At 44.0% G+C, this 26,072-nt stretch overlaps 1 protein-coding gene across 2 annotated transcripts in view; it reads right to left on the bottom strand.

Moving 5' to 3' along the window:
• The window catches only part of GRHL2 (grainyhead like transcription factor 2), a 127,508-nt gene that overhangs the window by 93,118 nt on the left and 8,318 nt on the right, over positions 1-26,072 (bottom strand). For both annotated transcript variants that reach the window (XM_060243423.1, XM_060243424.1), the window contains exons 2-5: positions 7,326-7,515; positions 3,350-3,417; positions 2,379-2,766; positions 1,537-1,592 (exon numbers count right to left, since the gene is read on the bottom strand). In XM_060243423.1, coding sequence (XP_060099406.1) covers positions 1,537-1,592; positions 2,379-2,766; positions 3,350-3,417; positions 7,326-7,515 — 702 coding nt within the window. The remainder of the gene's footprint in view (positions 1-1,536; positions 1,593-2,378; positions 2,767-3,349; positions 3,418-7,325; positions 7,516-26,072) is intronic.

A 26,072-nucleotide genomic window follows, 5' to 3' on the forward strand; every position in this document is an offset into this window, starting at 1 on the left:
AACCCAGGCTCTTTGCATGAAAAGGATATGCTCTATTGTGGATCCTCATCCCTCCTCTTGATGGGGCAGGCCACCCTCTTGGCCAACTAGGTCTTCAGGTGCATCCGTCCCATGGTCTCACTTGGAAAGCTAAAGGGGGCCCCCATGTCCTCATCCTCCCCTCTGAATTTTCTCCTGTATAGTCTAGAGCTAAAAGTGGGCACATCCTCATCCAACTTTTACCTTGTCTCTCTTAAAGGCAGCACAACAAACAGCACACATCTTATTGCAGCTGCCCTCCTCTCACTAAGATGACCTGAAGCCTCTTAGGAAAAGGGAGGCCATATGCAGATCAGTGTGTCCAGCACCTGCCCTTTGAGCTCCCAACCAATTAGTTGTGACTTGGGCAGTGACTTTTTAAAGGAGTTGCTTGCCACCCTGCTGCAAGGCAGCAGGGGGGGGTGTCCTATAAGGCTGCCAGAAGACAATCAGCAGGAGTCCAGATGGCAGAGCCACTGGGGGTGCCATTGGGCAATGACGTTATGTTACTTCTGAGGAAAACCAGGCAGTGACATCATACTTCTCCTGTAATCACCATACACTTCTAGAGATTCCTAGACTGTTGCAACATCACTCCCAGGTTTTCCCCAGAAGTGATATAATGTCATCACACGATGGCCATTTCCCCCCCCCCCCCCCACTTCCTGCATGTTGCCAGAATGCCAGCACACAGGCAATGGGAGCTGGAGGTGAGATCTCTCCTACCCCCAGAGGGAACATGGCAAGCATAACTCCTGGCCAAAGTCAAGGTCACCCTGCCCATGACAAGATGAACCAAAAATAATGAAAGAGTCCTAGGCACTGTGACAATGCAGCTTGCATGTCTGGAGTTCCAAGAGGGAACAAAAAAAATGCTGTTTCCAGGCAATGATTTGCAATTACTTTGCCTTGAGCTGCACATGGACTGTATTTCAGCTTTTTGTAAACTAGGGATGTTCTTTAGCAGTTCTGACACCCCAAGCTCTTAGTGACTCACTGGAAAATAAATGAGTGGAAGATGAGGACAAGAAATGTCAAAGGATGACTCAGTAGTAAGACTGCCACTAGGTATGGTACTAACAAAATGGTGGCAAATTATGTATCTGTAATCCTGACCTTGATGGTCCAGGCTAGCCTGATCTCATCAGTTCCAAGAAGGGTTGGCCCTAGTTTCTGTTTGGATGGAAGACCACCAAGGAAGTCCAAGGTCACTATGCACAGGCAGGCAATAGCAAACCACTTCTGTTATTCCCTGTATCTTAATGTTAAAACAACTTAAATTCCAAACATCCTAAACAAACACTTTGCTGGGAGTATTCCAAGGTAAAGTGGTTGTTGTTACTTTTAAGAGGCTCTGCGTATGTAAGCAGCATAGGCCAAGGTATGGGCTTAAAAGTGAGCTTTCCAGCTATTTATGCCTGTACTGGCTATCAGAATCTGTGCACCAACCCATATATTTTGGCCTAAAGACAGTCAGGAGTGCTGCATTTCCATTTTCTATCCAATATCCCTGCCTACCTGGCTGTTTGTTCATAAATGTATTCCTCAGGTCCCACAGAACCACTGCGAAATTTCTGAAAAACATAACAGAAAATATGTATCAAAAAGTATCACTCAGCAAGTGAATTTCAGATTATTCATTATGTGACCCTGAAAATTCATTTTAAAAGAAAGAAAAGGTGACAAAGAAGTAAATAACAGTATCCTGAATGCTGACTAACCTCAACAGTTCTTGAAAGCTTCTTACCTTAGAGGCTGACTGACAGAAAAGCAATTGAGGGCCTAACTACACTTCACACAGAATTCAGGTTGTCTCTGGGTCTACCACAAGGTCTTTTACAGTGCAGTCGTCTGCAGACTTACTCTAGTCTAAGGTCACTGGGTTCAATAAAGTTAGACTGGAGTAATTTTGCAGAGGACTGCAGTGTCAGCCAGTTATGTGCCAATAGTTCCATGCTCAGTTCCAAGGCATGCAGGGGCCCAATTTGGATTGGGATGGTGGCATGTGGAGAGAGGGTGCATAAGCTTTCTCCCTCACACTGTTTTCCTGATATGAGATGGCCTATTTGCCTCACAACAGGTCTGAGGAAAACTGCTGTACACATAGGTCTACCTAATGGGGTAAACAGCACCCCCCAAAAAAGTTGTTTCAGGTCAGGAAAACAAGCTTCAACACCCTCTTTTTCTTCATGGGATTATTATGAGGGGAAAATAGCATTATTCCATCTGCGTATGCCATCCTATACTCCTCGGAGATATAATTCTGGGGATACAAAATGTGAGGAATTAATGAATAAAATGTGACAAATAAGACAGTCACACTACTTCTATATCCATAGCATTCCAATTAATAGACAAACCTCTGCACCACCATCTTGGAAAGTATCACTATCAGGAGTACTGCGTTGGTCGTCTTTCATGTAAGTTGCATGGGGTGTGATGCTGGGCACTTCATAATGTGCATGTTCAAATATAACTCCCCGGTGCTCCTCATTTTCTCCCCTTGCATAATGCACTGATGGAGTCATGTAAACAGGGGTATAGTCTTCTGCTTTTACCACCATGACTCCCGTCACAGATATTGAGGTTGGGCTTCCAGACACACTGGTGCTGAACTGCTCCCTTTTGGATGTCTCCAGCTGTTCCTGATTCAAAGAGAGATTCACGGGGACGGTTTTCAACACCTGCACTCTGTTTTCACTGCTGCTGTTCAAGTTACTCTGAGCTTCGCTTGTGACAAGACAGCTTCTGAAAAGAGCAAACAAAGCGCCGTGAATTGAAACCGGGTTTGTATTTTTAAAAAATCCCCTAGCATTTATCTGCAGAAACCCTTTGCACCCAAGTTACAGATTCATGAGACTGCTATCCCAACCCTAAACATCTTTATTCTAATAGCCAATTGATTTCAATGAGACCTGCAGGTATGTTAAGGATTGCAGATTTAAGATTTACTATGTACCTGCATACAGAGCACCGACCAGGAAAAATGCTCACAGACCTGCCGTCAAAGTGAACACGAATAAATAGCTGCTTTTGTTACATGCTACCAGAATCCTCCCGGGAGCCTCATCTACAAATGGCTGCACTGTTCTACATTTTCTGCCAATTACTTTAATGTCAGTGTCTTGAGACTGCTTCTTAAAGCTTTGCAAACCTTACTTTTCTCTCTCCCCCTCCCTTTCTTTTTTAGCAACATGTCACAGCTGCTTTCTTTAGCATTCTCCTTTCATGTTTTGTTTTCTGGAAGCAGGAAAGAAAACCCCAAGTCATTCCCATCCTTTCATATATACATCCAGTAAAAAATTCTCTACACTGTTTTAAAATACTGTACCTTTTATCTTGGTCTTCTTGACTGTCACTCACTTTGCTAACTGACAACAATCTCTTATCTCTTGGAACCTGAAACAACAGCATAGACATTGTATGACTTCAGGATAGTAAAGTCTCTTTCTTTTTTTAAAATAAAAATCAGTATTTCACTGAGATTTGGATTGGGGGATCATAAAAGGAAATGGAGGCCAAAGGACCAAAACCGACCGTCAAAACAAGCTTTATATGGCCTTTGGTTGCTTGCAAAACTTTAAATCAAGGTCTGAAGAAACGTTTGCTCAGAGTTTTGCTTGTAAGGAAAAGTACTCAAGATATTAAAGTGATAGAATAAATCTGCAGCTTCATGTTGCTCTTTTCACACACACAAAAAAAGAGTAATGGTGTAGTACAACTGGATAAAATCATTTTCCTTCTCACTACCCCATTTGCTGTTTTGGGGTTTTTTGCTTTTGGATGCAGTCCTTTTCTGTTGTACTTTCCTTCTCTATTTGGTAATGCCATAGTGCATGTGCTCCGTAACACTGGAGCCCCAAGATGTAGCTAGCACCAACTTTATGAGTGTAGACCTGCAATCAAAGTAAAAATGAATAATGTGAGGTAGCTAGCTTTGTTAAACTCTTGACAGTGTGTGAGGAGGAACTTGACGATATGAGAGGACACCAGTTTGTATGGCACACTGCACTTCTGAACCTTAGACGAGTGCTTGAACAGCTTGGCCAGAGAAGAGGGAAGCCTGTTAAGAATACAAAAGGGGGTACCCTTACCTGGATAGCCCAGACAAGCAAGATCTCAGAAGCTAAGCAGGGTCAACTCTGGCAAGTACCTGGATGGGAGACCTCCTTGGAATACGAGAGCCGGGAGGTGGAGGCAGGCTTTATTCAGTCACCTCTCTGATTATCCTACATACCCCAAGTAGGGGTCAGTCACAAGAGGTTGCCATGACTTCCAGGTGTGCACACACACAATTAAAAATACAACCCCCTCCAAAAAAAAAACAGAAGGGGGCTATCCCTGTTATAAGGTGATATCAAGTGAACCAGGAAGTAGAAAGTCCTGGCAGGGGCTTAGACCAGATAACCAGGAAGTAGAAAGTCCTGGCAGGGGCTTAGACCAGATAACCTTTTAGACCAGGGGTGTCAAACATGCAGCCCGGGGGCCAAATCAGGGCCCCTATCAGACCCACAAGCAACTCACTGTCATCTGCTTCCTTCTCCCTGTCTTGCTTCCTTCTGCGTCACAACTTGCTTTGCCAGGCTTGCTCAATCACACAGGAGTAACACAGCAAAACTCCTCCCTTGGGGAGGAAGTGAGAGGAGAGTTGCACAGCAGGGCTACTGAGCCAAGCCTCTCTTCCTTCTTTTGACTGAGGCTCATTAAGTCAGTGAGGTGGATTAGGCTGAGTGTATGTGCCTGTCTGTGTCCTTTATAGTTTATATCTCCCTGACCTGGCATTATATTTTATGACACACATGGTCCGGCCTGACAAGGTCAAGATCCAGCCCTCACAACAAATGAGTTCAACACCCCTGTTTTAGACACTTTCAGCTTCATGACTTCATTAACACATGGGATTCACTGCCACAGGAGGTGGTGGCGGCTACAAGCATAGCCAGCTTCAAGAGGGGATTGGATAAACATATGGAGCAGAGGTCCATCAGTGGCTATTAGCCACAGCTTATTGTTGGAACTCTCTGTCTGAGGCAGTGATGCTCTGTATTCCTGGTGCTTGGGGGGCACAGTGGGAGGGCTTCTAGTGTCCTGGCCCCACTGGTGGACCTCCTGATGGCATTTGGGTTTTTTGGCCACTGTGTGACATGAAGTGTTGGACTGGATGGGCCACTGGCCTGATCCAACATGGCTTCTCTTATGTTCTAAGGTTTGACAGCAGATTGCAGTCCCAACCAGAAGCAGAAGCACAGCACAGAAGTGGACTGTATGGCAGTTTCAGGGTACCTCCCCATGCTAGAGAAGTCACATCCTGGAGGCTGGCATGGAGGGAGCTGTTTCCTGAATGCATTCACTGTTCAAAGATCACCTCCAGAGGAATTTTCAGTGCACAAAACACTCTGCATAATTATAATCACCTTCAACGTAGTATTCCTATATATGCAGACAGAACACTGCTGTTCCTAGAAGAGTCTGTTGTCATGAGCTGACTGTGCACTACAGAGAAAGAGTTGGCTGAAAGAAAGCCCCTAAGAAAAGCAACATGAGATAAAAGAGATAGCAGCAGAACCAGCAAGGGAAAGTATATAGAAGGATAGGCCTGCCCACCTTACTAACTCTACCAGCCCTGCTGCAGTATCGGTGTTCTTGGGGCAAAGAGGCAGAATAAAGTTCTTCACTTCCAACAGAATCTACATAGCCCTTTTGGCTCCAGAGGAACTGGGACATGTGCTCACCGGATTATATATTTCATCTTCTGCATCGTTTTAATCTTTCGATATTGTTGTGCTTAAACCACCGATATAGGGCTCACTCAGAAACCATGCATATGCCCCAACGAAAAGAATAAAGGATGACTTCTAATAGAAGTTGACTGCTCCACTGCCTGTCATCTAAAATAACCAGGGTATGATCAGGACTTCTTTGAACCCTAAACTAACATAAGATGGAAGTGCATGATGGGCAATACTTTATTAATTCTCCATACATCTTGCCATTTCCTGTACTCTTGCATTAAAGGACATTCAAAAACAGGGGGTGGGAGTGATACCTGCCCCATATGCATTCTTTGAAAAATTACTATAGGGCAGAACAGGAGGCAGTGCCTCTCATCTAGGTGAAGACAATTCAGGCAGTTCACTCCCGGTGAAGAGACGAGGCAACAGGGATGAGTAAGTGAGTTGCTTACAAGATCAAGGATCTGCTGGCTTGGTCAACGACAGAATAGAATGGGTACCAGGTAGAAAACAAGCATGGCCAGCAAAGAGTACAACACAGGGTTAAGGTGTCAGACAGTCTAGGGCCAGCCCTGGCAATGTAAAGACATCCTCATCTGCTTGCCCACATCTGCAAGTTTCATTCCCCCATCCCCATTTTCTCCCTGCTTCATCCCCACTTTCACAAAGTGTAACTGAAGATCAAATTCAACACCTGACTCTCCCTACTGCAAGGAGGCAAGTCCTCTAGTGAAACGCCAATCCTCCCCTAAATTCCCAGAGCTTGCTCCCTTGTTCGAGCTACTCAAATCAGGTAGCAGAAAGTATGACTCCATTCATTCACTAAAATGACAACATGTGAACTGGTCCTCACTACAGAATGACCTGTCTTGGTGTACTCTTCTCTCCATCTGCAGAAGGAAATTGTCCTAGTTACTGTGCAACACAGAACATGAAGGACAGCTCCAAGGCTTTTCTACATTTTCATTTTCCTCACTTCTGTGTTCCTGTTGCTTCATTTTTTCCCTGTTCTGCGCATTTTACAGAACAACAAGAAAAACCTAGATAAAAGACAAGAAATACAAATGATTTTTTTTTAAAAAAAGCTTTGTATTCTGGGGTCAGCCCAGAATCCAACCGGCCATCTGTCCAAGCCATAGGGCTTGAGCCACAGGCTAGAGCCAAGGCCAAGAGTTCCTGCATACAAGCTTACTGCATGCATAGTATATACCTTATAATGCAAACTTGTTGTATGTATCACATGTAACTGGCATTGCAGGGTACAAACTATGCAGACTTGGTCTCTAAGAAGAACTGTTTGACAGCATAGGAAAATTGGAGTGGGGCAGGGGCTGATTCCAGGTTCCCTGTTCCAGATTTCCCAAGTTTAGACATCTGTACAGGACACAGTATACCTATGTTTTCTATTGTTCTAACTTTGACAGTGACCCAGTCACATGGATGTAGTTGATGAGTATGAGGTTCCTCCTTGTTGGGGGGGGGGAGGTGGATGGCAATCTAAAATTACTCCAGTTGGCTGCAAGAATCACCTCAGCAATGTTAAGGAATGAGAACTACATTATTGGAAGTTCCTACCTTATAATAATCATACAGTAATCCAAGAGCAGCAGCACTGTCCTCGTCGCCATTTATGCTCATCATAGCCTTAGTAGCTGCTGTTAAGGGATTCTCCAGGTAAGATTTCCAAGCTTCATCTTCACTTGTGTAGGCTCTTCTAGAATTGAACGGAGCATCACTCGGCACTATGGTCACAAGCCGGTTTTTACTGTGGATTAAAACAAATTGTGGACACATGAAAAAATTCAGTGGTTCCCCAAAGGCGTTTTGTTGCAAGTCTGCAGATCGCAGATAGGACAAGTAGACAATGCAAAAGTCAACTACAGAGTTTTTGTTGTTGTTTTTAAATTGTGCAACAGTAGACAGGATTTCATCTACTGAGGTTTCCTAATGAAACACAAATAGAAACTTTATAATTATATATTGCAACTGAAATCCCCAATTTGAGTCTAGAATACATACTGGTGAGCTATTAGTTTTCACCAGCTGTGAACCTCTTCACCCTCCTGCCTCCCCCCGAATAAATACAGATTTAAAATTATCACATTGTTCTATAACAATTTTCTTTCTTTTTAAAAAAAGCATCTTAGCAACCATTGTGCACATTCAGATCTCACTCTATACAGCTAGAGGAGATGAAGCATACTTAATGGGAATAACTGAGTAAAAGCTGTCCTATTTCTTTATCACTGTTCTTAATGGCCTGCAGCAAAAATAATGCTGCAGATCTTTTAACCATGATTAAGAGTCTGGTACTTTGGTTTTCCCATTTTCCTCTCCCCCTCCTTTTCTTTTCAGCATGAATTCCTTTTTTCTTTGCCAGACTTGACAAGGAGCATGGTTAACATCAACCAAGGAACCTAATATTAACCAGGATTTATAAAACCAGGGTTTGAAGTGGAACTGTAAATTGTGGTTAAGATGGCCTCTCATTAACATTAACTATGGTTAGTTGAGGCATATTTAACATGAAACCATAGTTTAAAAGGACAGCAGAAAGGAGGAGGAGAATTGGTTTTATACCCTGTCTTTTGCTACCTGAAGGAGTCTCAGAGCAGCTTACAATCACCTTTCTTTCCTTTCCTCACAACAGACACCCTGTGAGGTAGGTGGGGCTGAAAGAGCTCTGAGACAACTGTGACAGACCCAAGGTCACCCAGCTGGCTTTATGTGGAAGAGTGGGAAATCAAACTCAATTCTTCAGATTACAGTCTGCCACTCTTAACCACTATACCAAACTGGAGGACTATGGCTCAGCATTAGAACATCGGCCTTGCATTCAGAAGGTCTCAGGTTCCATCTCTGGCATAATCAGTTAAAAAGATCAGATAGGAGGTAATATGAAAGACTATCTCCTAAGGAGACCCTGGAGAGCAGTTGCCAGTTGAAGTAGACAGTACTGACCTAAAAAGAACACTGCTCTGACGCCATATAAAAGAGCTTCATATATTTTTGATGGAGAGAGATGGTGCATCTGCCAATCTCCTGCTTTTGATTTAAAAGGTTGCCAAATTTGCAACACACCAGTGAGACTTCAACAAAGTTTTCACTAGTCAGTGGCTCCCTCTCACTTAATTGCTTGGGAAATAATGTCCCCTGACTAACTAAGCACAGCTGTCCCTTTAACGTAACTTAATGGAAGGTTGCTTGCCTACAGAATTGGAACCAGAAGCCAAAAAGTTGATTCTCAAACTGATATTAACATTTTTTAAAAGTTGTTAACTGTTACTGGCACACGTTAGCCAAATGCCCTCTTACAGTGTGTCGCTCACTTTGCACAGATGTTTTCCCCATTTTGATTTTTGAATCAAAAATGCAGCTTGTAAAGGGGGGGAAATATTTTGTCCTAATTGTGAGAATGTTCACTGCTGTCTGTCGCTCCTATTATAAATCAGGCCCAGAGTCACAAACTGATGTAAGGGGGGAGGAAGGGGAATTTAGGGTCAGTGGTCTCATAGAGAGTAGAGCTTGGCAGAACTTGTTAGCACAGGGGTGACAAACATGCAGCCCAGGGGCCAAATCAGGCTACTGAAGGGTTCCTATCAGGCCCCCAAGCAACTGGCTGTCATCTCCTTCTCTCTCTCTCTTCCTTCCTTCCTTCTGCATCCCAGCTTGCTTTGCAAGACTTGCTCAATTGCACAGGAACTACAGGGCAAAGCCCCTATTTTCTCCATCAGCTAAAACTCCTCCCTTGGGGAGGAAGGGGGAAGGGAGAGCTTGCTTCATAGGAAGCTCTGGCTCTTTCCTTCCTTCCCCAGGGGACCAGGAGGGGGAGAAAACTCAGCCAAAAGAAGGAAGAGAGGCTTGGCTCAGTAGCTCTGCTGTGCAACTGAAAGAGCCTGGATTGCATAGGAGAGATACAAAGAAAACACCTTTAAGAACAACAAGTGCTAATGTTTTAAGCATATTTTATTTTAAGTTTTTTTTAAAAAAATGTGTTTGTCTGTGTCCTTTATAAAGTTTATATCTCCGCTACCCGGCATTAATTTTATGACACACTTGGCCCAGCCAGGTCTCATTTATGACAGATCCGGCCCTCATACCAAATGAGTTTGACACCCCTGCAGGCTCACAGCTGAGCATGCAAACAGTTGGCACAGATTCTGAGAAGAACTGATGTAACAGCAGCCTGGTGGCAATGTGGTCTTTCCTAAAAGATGAATGGTTCAATCTGAGGAATGAAGCTAGAGTCAGATGTTTTATGGGCCCAGCTGAATCCCCATAGGTCCAAGGTGTGCATGTACAGATAACTGTGTACTGGAAGGGTCAGGGATGCTGGCAAAGTACATCAGATGAGGGGCTGTGGTTCAGGGGTAAAAACACCTGCTTGGCATGCAGAAAGTCCCAGGTTCAATCCCCGGTATCTCCAGTTAAAAGATCTGGCAGTAGGTGATGTGAAAGACCTCTGTCTCAGACTCTGGGGAGCTGTTGCTAATCTGAGTAGACAATATTGACTTTGACGGACCAAGGGTCTGATTCAATATAAGGCATTTTGATGTGTTCATGAGTGGAAAACAATCCTTGTATTGCTATGCCCTAACTCTGAAGTCCTGCTGTAGATCTGGAAAAAAAATTAGTCTGTTTTCAGTATCTACACAAAAGGTTCACTCATACTTTGACTATCCACTAAAGAAACTTGCCTCCTATGTGAAGGCAGGTACAGATTTCATTCTGATCTCTATAGAGCAAGGGGAAAAAAACTAATTTTCTTGAGAATGATGATTCATTTTCCACAGAGAATCCCACCTCTTTGGTATACAACACTGTCATGTTGCATCTTTGAACGGACAACAAAGTATCATCTGCTCCATGAATGCAATACATGACAAGGAAATTAAGAATCATTTCACAAAGCATCAGTACAACCCAAAAGTTTGTTTTAATTTATTTAATGAGCTTTTTCATAATAGTACAGTTAAGCCCAACACATAACAAGTAGAACATAATGATAAAGCTTTGGTTACGTGCTGCAAAAAGACTATGTGCATGAATTGTTCCTCATACAGGTTCAGAACCTGAGCAGTCCAAACTAGTGCTTTGAATGTAATCTCACTACATTTACCTCGAATGATACCTTGATCCAACTCTTCCCTAGCATGAAGGTGGCGCACATGAAGCTACCTTACACTGAGGCAGACCACTGGTCTATCAAGGTCAGTACTGTCTACTCCAGGTGTCTCCATCATGGTGTCCATGAGTGCCATGTCACCTGCCAACACCTTTCCTGGAACCCACCAAGTGTTTTTTAAAGAGTGGTGGGGCAAGATCAGTCTCCTGGTTGGCTGTGCACTTTAAAATAACATTGTTTTTATAGTAGGTACCACTGCAGTGCTGGTTTTATTCTCTTTCTCACTGCTCTTTACTAGAGCATAAGAAATAAGAACATAAGAGAAGCCATGTTGGATCAGGCCAACGGCCCATCCAGTCCAACACTCTGTGTCACACAGTGGCAAAGATTTTTATATATACACACACACTGTGGCTAATAGCCACTGATGGACCTGTGCTCCATATTTTTATCTAAACCCCTCTTGAAGGTGGCTATACTTGTGGCCGCCACCACATCCTGTGGCAGTGAATTCCACATGTTAATCACCCTTTGGGTGAAGAAGTACTTCCTTTTATCCGTTTTAACCTGTCTGCTCAGCAATTTCATCGAATGCCCACGAGTTCTTGTATTGTGAGAAAGGGAGAAAAGTACTTCTTTCTCTACTTTCTCCATCCCATGCATTATCTTGTAAACCTCTATCATGTCACCCCGCAGTCGACATTTCTCCAAGCTAAAGAGTCCCAAGAGTTTCAACCTTTCTTCATAGGGAAAGTGCTCCAGCCCTTTAATCATTCTAGTTGCCCCTCTCTGGACTTTCTCCAATGCTATAATATCCTTTTTGAGGTGCGGCGACCAGAACTGCACACAGTACTCCAAATGAGACCGCACCATCGATTTATACAGGGGCATTATGGTACTGGCTGATTTGTTTTCAATTCCCTTCCTAATAATTCCCAGCATGGCGTTGGCCTTTTTTATTGCAAATGCACACTGTCTTGACATTTTCAGTGAGTTATCAACCATGACCCCAAGATCTCTCTCTTGGTCAGTCTCTGCCAGTTCACACCCCATCAACTTGTATTTGTAGCTGAGATTCTTGGCCCCAATGTGCATTACTTTGCACTTGGCCACATTGAACCTCATCTGCCACGTTGACGCCCACTCACCCAGCCTCAACAGATCCCTGAACAATTTAGTGTCATCCGCAAACTTGGCCATTTCACTGCTCACTCCCAACTCCAAATCATTTATGAACAAGTTAAAGAGCATGGGACCCAGTACCGAGCCCTGCGGCGCCCCACTGCTTACCGTCCTCCACTGCGAAGACTGCCCATTTATACTCACTCTCCGCTTCCTATTACTCAGCCAGTTTTTGATCCACAAGAGAACCTGTCCTTTTACTCCATGACTCTCAAGCTTTCTAAGGAGCCTTTGATGAGGAACTTTATCAAAAGCTTTCTGGAAGTCAAGGTAAACAACATCTATCGGGTCTCCTTTGTCCACGTTTGTTCACTCCCTCAAAGAAATGTAACAGGTTAGTGAGGCAAGATCTTCCCTTGCAGAACCCATGCTGAGTCTTCCTCAATAACCCGTGTTCATCAATGTGCCTACTCATTCTGTCCTTGATAATGGTTTCTACCAACTTTCCCGGTATTGAAGTCAGACTGACTGGCCTGTAATTTCCCGGATCTCCTCTGGAACCCTTTTTAAAGATGGGGGTGACATTTGCTACCTTCCAGTCCTCAGGAACGATGGCAGATTTCAATAAAAGATTACAGATTTTTGTTAGAAGATCCACAAGTTCAACTTTGATTTCTTTCAGAACTCTCGGATGTATGCCATCTGGACCCGGTGACTTATTAGTTTTTAATTTGTCTATCAGTTGTAGGACCTCCTCTTTTGTCACCTCAATCTGACTCAGGTCTTTCAACACCCCTTCCAAAATTAGTGGTTCTGGGGCGGGCAAAAAGTTCTCGTCTTCCACAGTGAAGACGGAGGCAAAAAATTCATTTAGCTTCTCAGCCATTTCCCTATCCTCCTTCAGTAATCCTTTTACCCCATGGTCATCCAAGGGCCCCACTGCCTCCCTGGCTGGTTTCCTACTTCTAATATATTTGAAGAAATTTTTATTGTTGGTCTTTATGTTTTTTGCAATATGCTCCTCATAGTCCCTTTTTGCCTGCCTGATTACAGTCTTGCATTTGATTTGCCACAGCCTGTGTTCCCTTTTACTAATCTCACTTGGACTGGTTTTCCACCGCTTAAAGGAGTCCTTCTTACCTTTTACAGCTTCCATTACTTTGTTTGTTAACCATGCAGGCCTTTTCTTATGCCTGTTTTCTTTTCTTATGCATTTTTAAAAACATTATTCCTCTTGTTCCCTGAACTTGAACTTCCTTTTTGTGTGGCTCTGCCTTTTGTGGCAGCCATTTTATGGTTGGCTCCACCTCCCATGGTGGCCATTTTGTGATTGTGCCCACTACCTTGTGTTAAAATTCCAAAGGTGTCCACACGTTTAAAAAGGTTGAGGACCTTGTTCTACTCCTACTGGCAGCAACTCTCCAAGTTCTCAGCTACTGTCTTTTTGCCTAGAAATGCTGAGAGTCTTAATCTAGGACCTTCTGCATACAAACTCTGCACTAAACCAGAGTCCCTCACAAAATAGTGGATGAAAGCAATAGCCAAATAAGGCTATGTAATTGGTAAAAACACACCAAAAACAACATTTTCCATGAGGCTGTGCCTCAATGAGATTCTCACATATGGCTAATATTCGGGGAAGGGAAAATTGTTAAGATTTATATTGCACTATATATGGGTTACCACTTAAAACTCACATGAATTCAAAATCTGTCAAAAGTTCACAACCCTAACTTGACTTCTTCATTTAAAGGACTGAATTTTTAATTCCTGATGATGAATTCAGTTAAAGTAGTAATGGTAAAGAGTCAGTTTTATACATTCTAAAGTTTAATGCTTGTTTCCCCCCCCCCCAAAAAAAAAAATTAATAAGAAAAAAAATCAGAACACAGTATAAATGCAATGTTTTGTAAGCAACTGTAAACTGAAGAAATAAGAACTGATTTTTCAAAGTTCATTTCAGTTCTAATCAAGGCTCTGGCTTCTATCCTACAACTCCTTTCAGCTGAGTCTGAAACCTTTTTGCAAATGAAGGAGCTTCCTCTGGAACAGGGGTCCCCAACCCCCAGTCCACAGACCGGTCTGTGGTCTGTCTGGAACCGGTCTGCGAAGCCTGGCTGCCCCTCCCCATGGCGCTCTGCAGCCTCGCCACCCATCTCTCCTTGCGCGCCTCCACCACCACGGCCTCCGGGGGGGGGGATGGCAGGGAGGCTGCACGGTGCTGCGGGGGGGGGGGCTGAATTTCATGCTTCCACTGTGCCAGCCCTGGGGCCGTGGTGGGTGGGCTGGCCCTGGTGCCAGTCCCCGGCACCACAAAGGTTGGGGACCACTGCTCTGGAGAATGGCTCTTTGCAGCAAGAAGGCTTCAAACGCAGTGGAGAAGAGTAGTAGGCAGGGCTTTTTTTGTTGCAGGAACTTCTTTGTATATTAGGCCACACCCTCCTTATGTAGCCAATCCTCCTGGAGCTTACAGTAGGCCCAGCTCTTGGAGGATTGGTTACATCGGGGTGTGTGGTCTAATATACAAAGAAGTTCCTGCTACAAAAAAAGCCCTGGTAGTAGGATACAAACCACCATAACAAAATCAATTCACACAAACAAGCCCAGCTGTCTACTATTGTTAGCTTGAGTAGAGTCATCCAAACCAAGCAGATGGTGAAATAGGTAAGAAGCTACCTCCCAATTCTTGACAGCTAAATATTTGTCAGATTTTATGCAAATAAGGGTTGTCAACATCCAGGTGGAGGTTGGAGTTCTCCCAAAATTATGACTGACCTTCAGACTACAGAGATCAGTTCCTCCAAAGGAAGTTAGTGTTGCCAGCTCTGTGCTGGAAAATACCTAGAGACTTTGGGGGTGGATCTGGGAGGGGAAAGGGTTTGGGGAGGGGAGGGCCCTCAGCAGGGTACAATGCCATCAAGTCCACCCTTCAAACCAGCCATTTTCTCCAGGGGAGCTGATCTCTGCCAGCTGGGGATCAGTTGTAAAAGTGCGAGATCTCCAGGCTCCACCTGGAGGCTGGCAACCCTAGGAAAATAGCTGCTTTGGAGGACATAATCTAGGACTGTGGTGGCCAAACTGTGGCTCGGGAGCCAAATGTGGCTCTTTCACACATATTGTGTGGCTCCTGAAGCCCCACCAACCCATTGGCCACTTCTATTTGCCTGCCTTTCTTCCGGCTCTCAAACATCTGACGTTTATTCAATGTGGCTCTTATGTTAAGCAAGTTTGGCCACCCCTGATCTAGGACATTACATCTCTGCTGAGCTCCCTCCACAAACTCTGTCTTCCCCAGGCTCTGGCCCCACATTTCCAGAAATTTCTCAATATGGAGTTAGCAACCTTACAGACACAGGATTTGTCTAGGAGGATGTTCCAGCTCACAGCCTCAGTTTCTATTTGTAGAGGTGTGTTCCCTGTTCCAACTGCACTTACTAGTAACTAAGGATTATATTTTAAAGAAATACAAAGGACTCTTGGAACAGCAGTGTATACTTTTCTTTCCAATTATCTACTTTTGGCTCTCCTTGAAGTTGACAAGGAAGGGCTTTTCCCTTTGAGTTTCAGAAGCAACTGGAAACAAAGAACAATGAAGGGGTCTCCTACTTCATCAAGGCCTAATATATGAGACAAAACACTACACACACACACACACACTCCAGAGGCAATTTTCAAAGATAATAGTGTCCATTCATAGGAATTGTACTCCTCATATCCCTTATGAAGACCAATAGCTCAAAATTCATTTGGTTATGTAATCAACTCAGACAATGAATACATAGTGGTTTGGGAACTGTGTGTTTTTGCTTCTCACAAGAGGCTATAACTGCTGGGTTGTTCTTCTAAAGAGCCACTTCTCTCTAGCTGAGTAGTTTTTACTAGAATTCCTCTTTCCTGAACAAGGGTTCCACATTGGCCACACACAAATATGATAGCAGACACACAACCATTGCAAATGTTATATCAGAAGCACCACTGATTTTATAAATAAGGACGATAGAAGCATTCTGCTCCAGATTGTCAAGTGGAAGAGTTTTATGTGGTACAAAGGACAGTCCTTAAACTGATCGCCCTCAGAAGCTTTCGTCAGCACCTGAGCCTGGCCTAACAGCATGAATGAAGAGAGACCCTCTGAGCATGTGCAGAGCTCCAGCACTGTTCATCATAGAAACTAATCACTGGAAAGTACTAAGAATGCATTTTAGGGAAGATCAATTAACACAACTCTGGGATACACAGATCAGATTTAAGCATTCTGCCTTAAGAGCCTTAAGAGCCTGAAAAGCTGCAGCTGCAACTGGCTATCAAACTCTGATCTCTGCTGATCTGAGCAAAAGGTACCAGTCACAGTGCAGCTGAAAATCAGAACGACCTGATGATGGAAACTGCAGATGTCACAGGTTCAAAGAACCATGTGACCAGGCACTGTATCAGCCCTCTGTCTGGTTATAATCAGGGCTGCATAGATGGTGTGAGGAGCAAAAAGTGACCATGGATCACTCTATGAAAGTATCTTCTGACTAGTCATTGCCAAAACAATAGCTGGAGTAGATGGACTGCTAGTCTTCTCTAACACAGCCACTTATCTATTTCCCAAGTGTGACTCCCATTTGCAAATATCTAAATTTGTGGATCAGGGCTACACTCACCTAAAACAGTTTTTTCTGCAAACTTGCGTGACCCCTCAAGTTTATAGAAAAATCTAATATCTAAAAAGTGTACACAGGTAGGTTTTAATTCTTCCCCCCCCAAGCAAAAGAGTGTTATCTGAGCAAGTGTAGAGAACACTAGGGTTGCCAAGTCCCACTTTGGCCTCTCACAATGCTTCACCTGTGTGTGGCATGATGATGTCACCCAGAAGTGATATCGCACCAGGCACATCACACCAGGGACACTCTAGGATTCAGGCTAAAAAAACCCTTCTATGGTACCACAGAGTTTTTACCCAAATGCTAGAGTATCCCCCATGTGATGTGCCCTGGCACTTCCAGGTGACATCACTGTATTGGATATGTCACGAGCCAATAGAGCTCTTTGGGGACAGGGATCCCTCCGCTGGCCAGCTCCATGCCGGAGGGTTGGGGGCCCAAAACCAGGGGAAACCCCACTCCCAGCAGGAGCTTGACAGCCCTAGAGAACACCCCTACCTCCAGCATTTGTTGGAGGAGAACAAGAGCTATACTGAGTGAGGCCAGTGGTGGTGCAGCCCAGAAATCACATTAGGCCCTCTGGCAGCAGAAGTGGCATAGCCCAGGAGCCACCCTGAGCCAAGCCAGTGGCGCAGCCCTAGAGCTCTGCTGGGCCCAACAGCAGCTGTGCAGCCTGGGAGCTATGCTGGGCCCTAGGGTTACCAGCCTCCAAGTGGGGCCTAGAGATCTGTTTTTACAACTGATCTCCAGCTCCCCTGGAGAAAATGGCTGCTTTGAAGGGTGGACTCTTTGGCAATGACTGTGCTGACCCCCTCCCCTCCCCAAACCCTGCTGTCTCCTGGATCCACCCCCAAAGTCTCCAGATATTTCCCAACACAAACCTGGCAAACCTACTGGGGCCTGTGAAAAGTGGGGGGGAATCCCCCCCTGGGCTTTTCATGGGCTTGAGCACCACAGCAGCAGTTGCCAGCAGCCACTGTGGGCCTAAGATAGGGAAAAGAGGATGCTGGGCACTGCTAAGGATCAAGTGCCACCAGCAGCCATTATAGTTGGCGGGGGGGGGGGGGCAGCAGACACCAACTGCTGGGCTCAGTGTTAGGTAGTGGGGCCTGGAGCCTCATCAGCTCTGCAATGGGGGGAAGATATGGGATTTCCTCTCCCCACCAAAAAAGTCCTGCAGGCCCCTCACTTCTATAATCTTAATTCAGCAGGATAAAAGAAAACCAGAACACAGTTTTTGGTACTAGCTGGAGTTTCTTTAAGATCTAAATTTCATGTAAGTTTTTTTTTTTTAATCAAGTTTCTATCCTCTATGGGCATGAAGATATTCTTGAAAGTTTGTGGGAAACTCCTGTTGAAATACAGGTGTTGTAGCTGAATTAAGATGTGAGTGGTCATTCCTAATGTCTGTCCTGTGAATTAATAGAAAAAGCACAGCAATAGGACACTCCTAAGAACACTTTCTTGGGAACAAACCCCATGGAAGAGACATCAGTAGGAGTTTATGTGCTTACGACAGAGCCTAAACTAAGAGGAAGTCTGAACATGGACTCGATTTACCTAAATGGTAAATGTTTTCCTGGGTACTAAATCTGAGTTGCCTTGGTATAGAATTATTTTATTTTTAGCGCACAGGACACACAACCCTGCCTGTAACTCCACATAGCCATTTTCCCCAGAAAAAATGTCTCTTTTTCTGGTTAGTACCAATTATTGAAGCTGTCCCTTGGCTATTCTGAAGAGCACTCATTGCTGCTTATCTGAACACTCCACTGAAATAACTTTTTATAGGCACCATTTCCGGAAAGTGAGTGGCAGAAGGGCTACGGGGGAGGGAGATAAGGCACGAGGAGGAGAGGATAAAATGTGGAGGAGAGTCTAATGATTACATTTTAAATGGCACTCTTCAACCGTATGGCTGAACAGCTCTGCCAACTGCAGAGAATGCAGTGATACTCCCCCTTCCCTCCCCATGTAAAAGGGCTTGCCTAGTTCTATAGAAAAAGTGTCTCTAAAACCAGCTATCTTGATGTAACTAACCTCAACCTAGCCTTGACCTTTTCCTAAGGCTAGGCTTCATTGACTTTGATGTAGCAGCTAATTGAGAATGACCCAGAAGGTAGATGCAATCTCTAAATTAAGCAACAATGAAGCAGTCAAATCTAAAGCCAATGGCAGGATTAATCCCCATGTTCTCAAACTACAGAATTGAACCCTTCCCTCCAGGGGTTGCAAGGTGCCCACTGAGTCTTGGTGAGTACTAGAATTTTGAGTAAAGGGAATTTGATAAGGACCAAAAAGAGTTGATTCTGGCTTTCTTTGAAGATCCTGAACAAGAATTCTGCAAACAACAGCTGGAAGAAGGGAATGTTCTATTTCACTCTTTGGGTAAATACCTAGAGCAGTCTGGTTGGCCATGGAAGGAAAAGAGTAGAGAAGAACAGTGTGGTACCCATACCTAAAAAATTTAATATCCATTTGTTCTGATCCACATCTTTGGGTGTGGTAACAAGATATGTGCTGACAGAACAAGTTTAAAAGCTGAAGTATTTCAAGCTCAAAATTAAACTGCAAGTACTCAAGTCACACAGTGGCTTGGCTCCTATGAATAAGTTGTGTCTGCACTAGATACTCTGTGCCATGGAGTGCGCTTCCTCTGCACTATACTTTCTGTTTGCACAAGATCAATAGTTTTCAGTGGGCCCGTGAGCAAATGGGAAATGCTAGTGGAAAAGGAAGTGGGTTCCATGATAGACACTATCTAGTGCACATATAACTCATTCATGTATTTTAGGTCACTGGGAAGGAGATGAAGTACAACAGTCTTAATAAATTAATCATGGCATGTTATCTTACATACACAGTTCATTTGCTTTTATAGCATAGTATTCACTTATTAGAATATCTGTTTCCCTTTAATTGGTTTGCTTATAATCCTAACAAGAAACAGCCGATAAAATCAAACCAGGAAAGTTAACGCTGACAAGGTACTCAGACCTACTTTGCTCAGATACAGTCAAGTTACTGTATTTGCATACAAAGGGTTATTCCTGAAGAAAATATAAAGCACTGAGTAGAGGCAGTTAAATCTCTTTTCAGGTTTGTAAGGAACTGCACAGATATTTTAGAATGAAAGAATTCTCTACTAACTTCTAGATTTAATTGTGAAGAATTTTAGTAATTACAACAAAAGCACTTTCTGCCAGTTAAAATAATTTCAGGGAGACATAGTCTGATACTTAATTTGCAGAGTGAAGTTTTGAAAAACAATTTCTGGTTGTTGTTTTTCCCTTCCCTTTATTTTCTAGCATAATTATTCCAGACAAAGGAATCTGAATTTATAAATAAAGTTATGTGGGGAATCTGTTTAAAAGCACCAAAAACATTTCTGCCAATGAAAATCTGAAAACACCAAGATGAAACAATTAATTGCTGCACTAGAGAAAGAAGCAGGCTGGTTCCATCTTTTCTTTTATCAAATGCTAAGCCTAGTTTAGAATTGGTCCATGTGAAATGTAAACAAATGCACCTCAGATCAGTTCTTGAAATCTAATCCTGCCTCATCAGAGGTAGGATTGGTTACATCTAAAAGTAAGGCCTTCTCCTGTGGTGCCCTATCTTTGGAATTCCCAAAGCATAGGCCATTTACCCCAAGCCCTTGGAAGTTTCTGGAGAACAGTAAACTAGTTTTTATGTAGGGCAGCTTAGTGCACCATCATACTTGAGTCACATTATGAGAACACAAGACTCACTGGAAAAGACAATCATGCGAGGAAAAGTTGAAGGCAGCAGGAAAAGAGGGAGACCCAACATGAGATGGGAGTGACTCAGTCAAGGAAGCCTCAGCTTGCATGATATGAGCAAGGCTGTTCACTATAGGACGTTCTAGAGGCCATTAATTCATAGGGTTGCTGTAAGTCAGAAGCAACTTGACAGCACTTCACATACACACACAGTGCACCATAAATGCTGACTATGTGTCATTTTGTGGATTCGTGTCCGACTACGATAACCCCACCAAAGTCCATGGAAATGTACAGAAAAGCAGGAGAAAAATCAAACCAATACAGAAATAGATAATAACAACAATTGTATTCTCAAGGGAAACTTAGCAAGAGATGTGAACTGCATTTATTTAGAGTGTGAGTGTGCATATGTCATTTGTAATCTCTGCATGTTTAGAGACAGACCAACAGACATAAACATACTACAGCCATTAGGATACTTAGCACCTTGGTTACCTTAGCCATGGGGAAAAGTAGGATAAAAATGTATTAACAAATAACTTCAATAAACAAACCTTACAGGGCTTCACAGGCAAAAACAAATTGATACTTACTTCCAAGAAGATTACAGTCTAAAACAATATACAGCACAGCAGTATGAAGAAGAAGAAGAAGAAGAATTGCAGATTTATACTCTGCCCTTCTCCCTGAATCAGAGACTCAGAGTGGCTTACAATCTCCTATGTCTTCTCCCCCCACAACAGACCCACTGTGAGGTGGGTGGGGCTGAGGGAGCTCTCACAGCAGCTGCCCTTTCAAGGATAACCTCTGCCAGAGCTATGGCTGACCCAAGGCCATTCCAGCAGCTGCAAGTGGAGGAGTGGGGAATCAAACCCGGTTCTCCCAGATAAGAGTCTGCACACTAAACAACTACACCAAACTGGCAACCAAAGTTGCAACAGAACTTCAACTTTGAAAAAAAATAGTGTTGCCCAGATAACCCCTTCTCAGCTTCCCTTCTTGAAAAATCTAGAACAGGATTCCCCAAAAGTGGTGCCCATGGACATTTTTCCTAGCACCCAACAAGCATTTTTAGAAAAGTGGGTAGAGCCAGTTCTGGCATTTGCCCAGCAGGGCTCTTTAATTGACTACTGGAGATCAGATTGGCTGGGCAGATTAAAATAAGATAGTTCCAGTGGCAGCCGCCACCCCAGTGTTGCTTTTATCTCACACCTCTTTCCCAGTACATTTTTAAATTACTCCCCTTCTCCCTTGCACTTGGGTTTCCTCTCTGTGTGTGGCTCCACCCCTGTGGCAGCCATTTTGTGCTTGAGTCCACCACCCTGTGTCATAATTTTAATATGGCTGGTGTAGTGTTTGTAACAATCGTATTTGTACTGATACATTTCAAGATTCACAGAACTCCAGTAGTGCCCACAGGATCAAAAAGGTTGGAGACCCCCATATAAAACAACTGCATCTCCAAACACTTTTCCCAAGACAAATGAAATATGGATATATTTGGTATTATCCTATGCCTAAAAATAAAGTTAATGACGAAGAAAACTCAACCTCCATACTAATCACTTGGGTAATTTAAATGACCCCACTAGAGAAGTGCAATATTATACAAGACCGATTCTGCTACCTGCCAAGAGGCACCCTGCACCCTACACAAAGTGGGCCCAAGAGTCTCCAAATAATTTATTCATGGTTCTCTAGAACAGCATGATCCAATTTCCCCTGTAAAACATAAGCCCAGTCTTGTTCTCATACCATGATGATGTCATTTCCACTATGAATAAGAGAAATGGAGGACCTTCTTTTAGACAGCATGAGTGATCAACTGCATGAGTGATGAACAGCTACAATATTTTAAGGATGTTGATAAAATCTAAGCGGCGCAGTCAAGGAATCCCAGGATCCTCTACAATGTTGTCCAGGTATATAAATTTAACAGTAAGACATACAGATTCAGGTGAATCTGAAGTACCGTATTTGCCGGCGTACAAGACGACTGGGCGTATAAGACGACCCCCCCACTTGATGGCATGTTTTTCAGGGCAAAAAAAGTCATCTTGTACGCCGGCAAATACGGTAAGTATCTCTGAAGAGCCTGCTGGGTTAACTCTCTGACCCGGATATGTCCATCCTTACAGGGAACCACTATCCCCGTCTTGCCAAAACACACTCACTTTCATCTCATCGACCCTCCTCCTTCTCCTCAGGTGCTTCCCCTCAGGCGGCGGCAAAAGCAGGAAGGGGGGAAAGAAAAGGCGGGGGGGGAGAAAAAAAGCCACGCAGGCCGCGCTGAGGGGGCGCGAGAGCGGCAGTTAGTGCCCTAGCGCCTCTCCAGGGAGGGGAGAAGAACCCCGCCGCTCAATGCGTGCCCCCGAGGCGACGGCTTCGCCTCGTTCCCCGCGCCCCCTCTGCTGCTCCTTTGCCTTCTCCTCAGCCCTTGCGAGTGCGCTCCCGCTGCCGCGCTGTGGGAAATCGGTGGAGGGGGCGGTGGGGAAGAGGAATGGAGGGAGGTGCTGAGAAGGGCCAAACAGGGCCGGCGGCGGGGTTGGTTTCCTCACGGCCACTCCAGGAGAGCCCAGCCCGGCTCTTAAAGGGGCCACCGCCCCGCGAGGAATGCCTGGAGAGGGCAACGGCCGCCACACCCCTCGCTCGCCTCCTGCCCGCCGTGGAGTTTTCTCTCTTCCTTATCCTCACCTCCAATAAACTAAATGGTGAAGCGCGGGGCTAAAAGAGGCCGGTGGTGAGCATGCTTGCTCAGAAGTCAGTGTTCCTGGAGGAGATTCAGCACAGACTGGCTCAAGAGCAGCAGGCGAGGCTGGTGGCACCTTTAAGACCAAGGAAGTTTGATTCTGTGCCCAAGTTTTCATGCGCAAGCACACTTGGGCAGATATTTGCCGGCATATAAAACGACTGGGCGTATAAGACGATCCCCCCAATTGGAGGCATGTTTTTCAGGGCAAAAAAGTCGTCTTATACGCCGGCAAATACGGTAGCAGAACAAAGTTGGAATCCAGGGGCACCTTTAAGGCCAACAAAGTTCTATTCAAAGTATAAGTTTTTGTGTGGAAGCACACTTCTTCAGCGGGAGACACAGAGGAAAGCCCTCAGAACTTGGAAGGGAAGCTGGAGATCCTGATTCTCTCAATGGGAAATCCCTACAACAACCAGGTGGTGGTGGGCAGGCTATCCTGGAAGTGAAAGAAAAGCACCTCAAGGGAGTTGGGAAACCTTGAAGAGGGCAGGCAGAAGCAGCCTGCAGGCCAGAGCAGGCATGTATCTGAAGAAGTGTGCTTGCACACAAAAGCTCATATCTTGAATAAAACTTTGTTGTTGACATTAAAGGTGCCACTGGACTCAAACTTTGTCCAGCAAGACAAACAGAGTTTGTTACATTTCCTTCTCCCAGTTCTCCCTCCTCTCCCCTCCCCACTGCTCCATTTGCAAGTTTTAAACAAATAAATTGAAACTGAAAAGTCCCCAGGGCAGGGGCCTGTCATTTGTTTACCTTATTCTGTCAAGTGCCATATGCAGTGGTGGCGCAGAAGTCAGACAAGCAGTTAATAAGTGCCTTGGGCTGCATGGATTCAACCAAGAACTATCTGGATTACAGAGGTGCCAACCTCCCCCAGCAACCTGGCACCAAACAGAGATGGGGAAACTGCGGGCTAAGAGCAGAGCCTTCTTCCAGTGAAGAGCCTCTTCTGCCAGAGGAGTACTCTGCACTTGGCTAAATCCAGGAGTAGGATACACCACCCCACTACTTCTGTGGGCCGAACTAAATGTTACTGCTTGTAAAGCATTGGGTCTGGGTTCCCTGAACCCAATTCATGTTCCCCACAGCTTGGAATAATCCCCCCCTGCCCAGTACAGTTTTTATGTGGGAAAATGACTTGTGAGGGGGCATGGCGGTGGCGGAGGAGGAGGAAGAAGATGACAGCCACCATACCCTGCAGCTAATGTCCAGCTGCAGGAAACACAAATTGGATTTGGGAAACCCAGACCCAACTCTTTTTAAACTGGTATTTCATTTGGCCCTAGGAAGTATTATCAAATAAAGCAAGAGTTTAGATGATGGTTCGCACAAAGCCACCCATCCCTGTCCCGCTAGTCTGTTTCGACTTGTAGCAATCGGGGCAGGGACAGTCCCTATATGGTTTCCAATTAAGTGTGAATAACCATACACAAAGCTCTTTGTCTGGAAGCAATAAGAAGCTAGAGTCATCTCTGCTCCCTTTTCACTGCACTGCCTTCCTACTCTTGCTGGAGTCAGGTTTAAATCTTTAAATCTGTAGAAGGAATTCAGGCGAGACAGGTTTTAGACAGAAGGGCTCCAGTAGAGCAGATACAGTCAAAATAGCTTTAGGGATACAATCATGTTTCCTTACTCTAAGTGCAACGGAAAAGCAATTTCTCTTTTAGGGTTAGAAGGCTTTTCCATTGACATCAGGCTTGTCAACCTTTATGGAAAACTAGAAATAAATATTGATTTTAAGTGTGGGTTATTTGTGGGTGTTAAAACTTCTTGGCTACAAATGAACTTTTTACCTCGAAGGAATAGAATGGGAAATACTGGAGACTAAAGGTTTGGAGACAGCCATCATAATATCAACATTTTCAAACTCTCCAAGTTCAGTGCAAGCAGCAAACCTGCGAGATCCAGTTCCCAAGCAAGAGAGAAAATATTGTGCCAGCTAAATGGGTACAGTGGGGGCAGGTCAGTCCCACACATCAGAACTAGGAACACTATGCAAAACAGCTTTTCCAATTAAATAAGGACAGTGGAGGTTACGCAAAAAGAAAAAAGAAAACCTTCCTGGTTTCACCAATTTTATTAATTATAGTTCTTTAAAGTGGCAGTCCTATGCATGCTGGCACAGGGTCTCAGTTCTGAGCAAACGTGCCTATTCACGCAATAAACTACTTTTCATTCACACTATTTGATGCAAATTCAATGATGTAAAGCTGGATGTTTACTAGATTAGGAGTTGTATTTGTAGTTGTGTCAGGTTCCTGATTCATAATGGTAGCGATAGTGCTTATGCCACAAGAAATGTCTACAGTATCTACAAAAATAATCTACAGAGAGAAGCTGTATGGAGCTTTGGGTATATGGGGTTTTTTTTTTAATTCTGCACCATAGAGAACATATAAAACATCTTGAAATGCTTGCAAAACCTGCCTCTGTAAACCTTTTCCTGACCCGATTGCTGAATGGGATACAGAAATAACCTACCCTTGCATCTATAACTTTCAAGATTTCTTTTCTTTTCTGTGCCTGGAGTATTTCATAATACACAAAGACAACCCCAATTAAATGGACATGAACTGACATTATGGAGAACTGCTATTCCCTCTTTTTCAACTTTCAGGAATTTTGCTTCAAACTATAAAGAAAATGGTTTTGGAAGAAAAAATATTCTACCAGAACACATTCTAAGACACAATTACAAGAATCCAATACATAGAAATGAAAAAGCATTTTTTTTGCTTCATTTTGATGAAAAGCTTTTATATCTTGTCCAATTTTAGTTCTTCTCTTTTATCTATACTTATAGTGGACCCAATCAGGAGAATGATAGGTCCACCTATAATCATTATGAAACTATCTTATGTGGAGTCATACCATTGGTCCTATCTCAATCCACAATCTCTCCAGATCCAGGGCATATTTTAATCCCCA

Source organism: Heteronotia binoei, chromosome 7, assembly GCF_032191835.1.
Source record: "Heteronotia binoei isolate CCM8104 ecotype False Entrance Well chromosome 7, APGP_CSIRO_Hbin_v1, whole genome shotgun sequence".
Classification (NCBI taxonomy): domain Eukaryota; kingdom Metazoa; phylum Chordata; class Lepidosauria; order Squamata; family Gekkonidae; genus Heteronotia; species Heteronotia binoei.